Here is a 7,890-nt window from a genome sequence, read left to right on the forward strand (position 1 = left end):
GTATATCAAATCATTCTGTTATAACATAGTTGAGAATTATTTTTATACAGAGTTAAAAAAAAATCCTGAAAAGATTTTTAAATCAATTGTTTTTGCCTATGCATGTTCATTCATGTCTTTTTATTTTTTTTAAAGAAATTAAGTCCCAATGTCCACTACCAAGGACGTAGCATAACTTATGAATGAAATATAATTTTAACATTTTTTTTTTTTTAATGCTCAGTCTAAACAATGTAATGACATGAAAAAATACTAATTTTTTCCTAAAATGTTTTGCCAGGTCTTAAGAGGTTAATTTATATATCATCTGAAAGCTGAATAAATAAGCTGCCCATTGATGTATGGTTTGTTAGGATTTGACAATATTTGGCCGAGATACAACTATTTGAAAATCTGGAATCTGAGGGTGCAAAAAAATCAAAATACTGAGAAAATCGCCTTTAAAGTTGTCCAAATGAAGTTCTTAGCAATGCATATTACTAATCAAAAATTAAGTTTTAATATAGTTACAGTAGGAAACTTACAAAATATCTTCATGGAACATGATCTTTACTTAATATCCTAATGATTTTTGGCATAAAATTAAAATCAATAATTTTGACCAATACAATGTATTTTTGGCTATTGCTACAAATATACCCCAGCGACTTAAGACTGCTTTTGTGCTCCAGGGTCACAAATATGCAATTTGGTGCAGATGCTGATGTTTATATGAACAAAATGTATAATGAAATTCTAAAAAAGCTTGTAAATCAGTTTGATTTCTACATTATAGCGGTCTACTTGCATAGAATCATATAAATAGCAGTTGTCACTCTACATTTCCCGTAAGATGATATTTGAATGTTTCGTTTTGGGATCAAAGCTCTGTAGTTTCAAAACAAATAATGCAATGCAGTACAATGATGATGGAGAGATGAACAAATAGGCTAAATGTTAATCAAAAGCCTGATGGATTCCCATTTTGACATGATTTTTTCAAAAAAACAAAAAAAAACAATTATGCATGGATAATTAAGCACTCAAGTAAAAAGTTGCCTCAGTCCAGTAAGTGTTCATCTTCAAATATTACTAACAATATAAGTGTTATTCTTATGTTTACTTTATAAGAATCAGGATTTCTCAGCAAAAACACACATGAACCACAACCTCAAGGTGGATGATTTTACAATTAAACTAATAGACTTCTTACTTGATAAAAGTATAAACAATCAATCAGAAAGCATGTAGCAGATTCTGTACAACAGGTGTTTTTCAGCAAAGGTTTGGTCATGTTGAATTTAGAGAAATGAGGTTAATAAGGTTAAGATCTCATTTTTTTTCACAGAAAAACGGCTATATTTCTAACCGTGAGCACATCAGATTGACTGTGTGGTCAGCTGAGAATCACATCAAACCAGCTGCACCAACATTTCACTCTGAACACACAGAAACCGTTTAGAGTGCAAATCAAAAGCTCTCTAAATATATGACTGATGATCTTTCACCTTGCGTTTCAGATGCCATGATAACTGAAGGTGGGGAGAACTTCAGCCAGGGGCAGCGTCAACTCTTCTGTCTGGCGCGCGCTTTCGTGCGGAAGAGCAGTATTCTGATTATGGACGAGGCCACTGCTTCTATAGACATGGCTACGGTGTGTGTGTGTGTGTGTGTGTGTGTGTGTGTATTTAGAAGTACAATAGAGAGTCTTGAGAGGTAGAAGAAAAACACCCAGGGGCCGAGACCTCGATTCACTTCACTCGATTTTCAAGCACTCTTCTCCTCTGCCTTCATCTCTCTGAATAAATGAAGCGTGGCTCTGTTAAACGCACTGGCTGAGTTTAATAGAGCAACGGACACAGTTTGGGTCAGTTTGACTAATTCAAAATGAAAGGAAAGCGTCTGTGAGAAAAGTGCTGGTGTTTATACACCACCTGCAGATTGATATAAAGAATTCAATATAAAAATCCCATTCCAGAATGAATGCAAGCCATCATTAAAGCACTAATATAGAAGTAATGTAAACTGAAATTCATATTACCTTTTCAATTAAATCACTTAAATTGTAATAATAATATAATTAATTCTTACTAATATTTTGTAAATACATATATTGGAGAAATGAAATTAAAAATGATAAATTAACAATGCTGTTTTAGGTTAGATCTTAAAATTAGGGATTATAAAAAAAAGTTACAGATTATTAAAAAAACAGTATAATACATTATAATATATTATAGGGCTGTTTTTAATATGTTAAGGTAAAAAGTTAGAAATTAAATTGAAAACAATATAATGATTATATCAATACTGTTGTTTTGAATAGATACGGTTAAAATAAATTATAAAAAATATAATATAATGCTGTTTTTAATAGGTTAGGTTAAAAAAATTAGATTATAAAACATTATCCTGTAATGCTTTTTAAGAAACCGGTTAGGTTTAAAAGTTAGAAATGATGAACAAATGTATACTATAATAATTATGTTAATAATGCTCTTTTTAATAGGCTAGGTTAAAGGGTTAGAAATTATTTTAAAGTTTATTTATTTATAGTGCTCTTTTTATATTTATAGTGCTTTTGTAGTTTGGAATTCTAAAAACTAAATATTATATAGTGGGTTAGGTTAAAAGGTTTGAATGTATTTATATATATATATATATATATTTTATATTAATAATGTTATTTTTAATAGGTTAGGTTCTAAAGTATAAGTATAAAAAAATTATACAATATGCCAATAATGCTCTTTTTCTTAATAGGAGAGCATTCTACAAAAAGTTGTGATGACTGCCTTCGCCGACAGAACTGTGGTCACCATCGCCGTAAGTTTCCTATTAGGTTGCTTTCTGACTTTAATATTTAAAGTCTGGTTGTCATTCAAATCCGATATCATGACGACGATCGAATGCTTTTAATGATTGAGAGGTATTCATCCTGGTCAAACAAGGTCTCAGGCATTTGAACGTCATTGTGTGTGTGTGTGTGTGTGTGTGTGTGTGTGTTTTTCCACAGCATCGTGTGCACACCATCCTGAATGCAGACCTGGTGATTGTGATGAAGAGAGGCGTCATTCTGGAGTTTGACAAACCAGAGGTTCTCCTCAATCAAGAGGACAGTGTGTTTGCTTCGTTCGTGCGAGCCGACAAATAAACCAGAGACCATCTACTGAAAGTGCAATTGTTCCATGAAGAATGAATAATTTATTACTGTGATTATCATCACATTTGTAAATAAAATGTTAATCATTTATTAATAAAAAATATATAAACAACCTGTAACCTGTATGCTCTTTTTAAATATTTCCCCTTTTATTTTTAATACTGCTAAATGTGTCACTTGATTATAGTATAATAGTACAGTAAGCTATAGTGTATTACAGTTGTCTATAGTATAAGATAGTATAGTTTGTCTCATTTGAACAGGCATCCTCATTTTTTGTCAATGCAGAGTGAAATGTAGCATAATATAGCAGATTATAGTGTAGTACAGTACTTTAGCATTGTTGCCTATGATTTATTATGCTAATTTGTTAAACCTTAAATTAGAAAAATACATTTCAAACAATAGAATAAAAAAAAAAAAGGTTTCTTTTAATAGGTTATATATTTTAATGCTCTTTTTTAATACAGTAAAAAGTCAGAAATTATACATAAATATGTAATGCAAATAAATTAAATATTATATAGGTTAAAAAGTTGGAAATAAGCTAAAACGATGCAATTCTCCTTTTTAAAAGGTTAGGTTAAAAAGTTAGTAACAATGCTCTTTTAATAGATTAGGTTGAAAAGTTGGAAATGAACAAAACAATATAAATTAGACCGGGTTAGAGGTCAGAAAAGTTAGAAATAATAATAATAAAAAAACATTAATAATGTCCTTTTTTAAAAGGTTTAGGATAAAAACTGAGATTAAAAATATATATATACTGTATATTGATTATATATATTGATATTTTTAGCAGGCTGAGGTTAAAAAAAGTTGTAAAATAAATTGTTATATTAGTAATGCTTTTTATATTTATTTTATTTTTTTTATAGGAAAATTCAACAGCACAGTACAACTTTGTTGAGTCAGAGGCGTCGCTAGGAATTCTGGGCCCTGTGCACTGAATTTGCTATGGGGCCCCCTGACTATAGCCTAATATAGTTGTGTCTCTTTAGAACTGGAGTCCTCACTATGACATAAGTATAGTAGTTTAGTCTAGTGTGTCGTTTAATTGTTAACGCAGAGCTGTTTCTAAAGTTGGCGTTTGGCACGCATGCCCTGTGCTGAACGAGTCTTTCTGTCCGGCCCAATGTCACATCTGAGGATGTGCGAGAACATATCCGGTTGCAACTGACAGGCAGCGGCAGCCGGAGCACTAAAAGTGGCGTCTTCCCACGGGACCTCCTCACCTCCTGTGAGCGCGCAGACTTTGTGCGGAAAAAAAAGATGAGCCACGATACAACTTAGTAGCGCAGCCGCGAAATTATAGCATGGACCAGCTATGTTGTCCAGAAAAGGACTCATTCCCGAGGATTATCTGTTGACTCGCTTGGCGGAGGATGTGTTACAGCCCAAATTCAAGACTAAATCGCGGAAGGCGCGATTCGTCGCCAAGAACGGAACGTGCAACGTCGCTCACACTAACATTCGCGAACAAGGACGGTTTCTCCTGGACGTCTTCACTACACTAGTGGACCTAAAATGGCTTCACACCCTCCTGATCTTCACCATGTCGTTCCTGTGCAGTTGGCTCTTGTTCGGGATGATCTGGTGGCTCATCGCGTTCGCGCACGGAGATCTGGACCAGAAAGGTGACGACTTTGTGCCGTGCGTAACGGACATCCACTCGTTCTCCTCCGCGTTCCTGTTCTCCATCGAAGTCCAGGTGACCATTGGTTTTGGTGGACGGATGATCACGGAGGAGTGCGTGTCGGCCATCGTGATACTGATCATTCAGAACATCGTAGGTCTGGTGATCAATGCCATCATGCTAGGATGCATCTTCATGAAAACAGCGCAAGCGAATCGGCGAGCGGAAACGCTCATCTTCAGCAAGCACGCGGTTATAACCGTCCGAAACAACAAACTGTGCTTTATGTTTCGCCTCGGGGACTTGAGGAAGAGCATGATCATCAGTGCCACCGTCCACGTGCAGGTGGTGCGCAAGACCGTCACCAATGAAGGCGAGATCGTGCCTTTGGACCAGATAGACATCCAGATGGACAACCCGGTGGGCACCAACAGCATCTTCCTGGTGTCTCCCCTCATCATCAGTCACGTTATTGATAAAAACAGCCCTCTGTATGATCTGTCGGCGGCGGACCTGCAGCACCGCGACATTGAGGTGGTCGTCATACTGGAGGGGGTGGTGGAGACCACCGGCATCACCACCCAAGCGCGGACCTCTTACCTGTCCGAGGAGATCCTGTGGGGTCACAGGTTTGTGCCTACGGTGTCTGAGGAGGATGGGATGTACGCTGTGGACTATTCTAAGTTTGGAAACACCGTTAAAGTGGCGACGCCGAGCTGCAGCGCGCGCGCGCTGGATGACGCGGGAGGGCTGGAGAGCGTCAGACTGCAGGAGTGCAGCAGCGGCGGCGCGTCAGTGAAGAGGAGAATCAGACATCAACACACCAAAGAACTGTGAGCTCGCTCTGTCATTAACCTCCCGAGACCCAACGAAAGAGTTTGACATGTTTAGTTATTTCATATAACTCTATTGGAATAAAAAGTATTGATAGCTACTTGTATTGTTAGTCATGTTAGGTTACTTAATATAACCTAACATATATACATTTTAAGGTTTTTGTTTAATATTTAATATTTTTATTAAATTTTTCATCCAAATTTTAATCTGAGATCACTTAAAAAAACAATTATTATTTATTACAACAAAGCAGTGTCCATATGTCCACTGAATTGGTAAGTCTCAGGAGGTTAATGCTGAAATAACACGTTTGTATGTACCGCCAAAGACTAAAGCAATACTATATTAATATTATATATTTTAGTGAGGATATTTAGTTTTAAGAAATAATGCACTGTTGGAAATACATGTTTTCTTTATATAAAGCTCTCGTATTGAGAGATATGCACGTTTGAATGAAGCTCTCAGGGTGTTGAATTTGAGAAAGCGCATGATGTTTCATAAAATCCCTGTTTTATGCCTGCCTGCCTTGTTATATAAATAAACCAGCCTGTTTATTTGTATTGTGTTCTTGTTTAACACTTACATAGTACATTTAAAGAAGTTGGTTTCAAACGTGGCTTATTCTCCTACAGTACAGCTAAAGGTTTACCTTATGAATATTAATTAGGTGACTCTGATTTAACAGAATATAATTATTATGACGTTGCTTGGCAACCGCACTGGCCTGTCCAGTGACTTACCTCAATCAATATTCATGAGTCTTTTTAAATTCGTAAATTCACGCCCGGCTTAACTGAGAAACGCTGCCATCTTGTGTATGAATATTAATCAGGTGACTCTGATTTACCAGAATATAATTATGCTTATGCTGCTTGGCAACCGTCCTGGCCTGCCCAGTGGCTTACCTTAATCAATATTCATGAGTCTTTTTAAATTCTTATTCACGCCCGATTTAACTGAGAAACGCTGCCATCTCGTGGCCACACCAGGCAGTACTAGTGGTTGTGAAGTTGACCCACATATTAATAATGGTGCATTCAGTTTAGCTAGCATTAGCATTCTTCCTGTACTAGACGCAGTATGACTTTCTCTTGAGTTTTATATAAAATACAAAGATACTTGTGAGTTTTAGAGAGAGGTTAACATGATAATTAGATATCTTACCTGTCTAACACAAAAAAAGAAGCAAATTGTCACTACTCAGTATTGTTCAGCATCAAAATATTCCACCGTGTTATTGCCACATGTTTATGCTGGTTTTGTCGGTCTTCTGGCTTCAAAGCTGCTTCTTCAGCTGTACAGATACTGGTTTTTCCCCTTGTGTTTGATGGTAAAGCAGGATAACAAGTTTGTTCCATTGTCTAATTTCATTACACAGAGCTACTAGCGTGTGTGCGCAGAGGCAGCAGCCAATGAGCACGAGGATTCTTTATGACGTTTAGCGAAATGCGCGGGTCGCGACTAGGGATGGGCGATACCACTTATTTTGTTTTCGATACCGATACTTTTAAAGGCCAGTATCGTCGATGTCAATATGATACTTCTAAACTGAACTTTTCAATTAGGAATTGATTAAATTATTAAATTACTATGAGTAAAATTGGTAATTACCTACTTAACTTTATATTTGAAACGCATGTCAACATTCAATACGCTTTAATGGTTAAAGCTGCAGTCCGTAAGTTTTGCCTCTTTGTCGCCATCTCTGTTTGAAAACCTGCAATTGCAGCTGTGTGCAGAATTATCTAGCTTGCGTGGGTTGTGCTCCGGCTCGGCTCCAGCGCCGATGAATCTAATGTTTTGAGGAGTATGTGTGTGTGGCAGTCACCGCACCGGTGTGGATATTGTACTTTGCACTCTCAGATTCTAGCCTACGTCTTGGAATATATGACTCCAATAAGCATTTTCACCGGATATTGTCATCTGAACAAGTAAGTAACAAGTCTGCCACGTTTGTTCTGACCAACTGAGGAAAAAAGCATTACAATAAATCGCCCTACCAATGGTGATTAAATCTAAATGAGCTCATATCACATCAAACCGTGCAAATTATTATTATTGTTATACTTTATTCTCAAATGATTAATGTTAACAACATCAGCACTGGTGACTATGAGTATATTAGCATGTAGATTTCAATTTCTGCACAGTCTAATCTAATTGTCATACTCTTCGAATTTCATATTAAGAAATTATTTTAACCCAAAAAGCAAATTATGCCCTTTTCGAACTGGTTTTCTTTAAAATACAAATCTTTGTAATCCCAGGCTAT

At 36.2% G+C, this 7,890-nt stretch overlaps 2 protein-coding genes across 2 annotated transcripts in view; both read left to right on the plus strand.

Annotated features, from left to right (window-relative positions):
• LOC107744191 (ATP-binding cassette sub-family C member 8-like) overlaps positions 1 to 3,186 on the plus strand; it is a 76,335-nt gene extending 73,149 nt beyond the window's left edge. Inside the window, exons 34-36 of the mRNA XM_016557713.1 lie at positions 1,500 to 1,633; positions 2,743 to 2,805; positions 2,996 to 3,186. Coding sequence (XP_016413199.1) covers positions 1,500 to 1,633; positions 2,743 to 2,805; positions 2,996 to 3,133 — 335 coding nt within the window. The 3' untranslated portion in view covers positions 3,134 to 3,186. The remainder of the gene's footprint in view (positions 1 to 1,499; positions 1,634 to 2,742; positions 2,806 to 2,995) is intronic.
• Positions 3,187 to 4,071: 885 nt separating this feature from the next.
• LOC107744183 (ATP-sensitive inward rectifier potassium channel 11-like) lies at positions 4,072 to 5,671 on the plus strand. Its single transcript, XM_016557693.1, has one exon. The coding sequence runs from the start codon at positions 4,470 to 4,472 to the stop codon at positions 5,613 to 5,615; it is 1,146 nt and encodes a 381-aa protein (XP_016413179.1). The 5' UTR covers positions 4,072 to 4,469; the 3' UTR covers positions 5,616 to 5,671.
• The last annotated feature ends 2,219 nt before the right edge of the window (positions 5,672 to 7,890 follow it).

This window comes from Sinocyclocheilus rhinocerous, unplaced genomic scaffold (genome assembly GCF_001515625.1).
Source record: "Sinocyclocheilus rhinocerous isolate Xijiao unplaced genomic scaffold, SAMN03320098_v1.1 scaffold2935, whole genome shotgun sequence".
In the NCBI taxonomy this organism is placed as follows: domain Eukaryota; kingdom Metazoa; phylum Chordata; class Actinopteri; order Cypriniformes; family Cyprinidae; genus Sinocyclocheilus; species Sinocyclocheilus rhinocerous.

Bases quoted from the DNA above. Each gene is read 5' to 3' on its own strand.
- LOC107744183 (XM_016557693.1), top strand. From the start codon at position 4,470: ATGTTGTCCAGAAAAGGACTCATTCCCGAGGATTATCTGTTGACTCGC.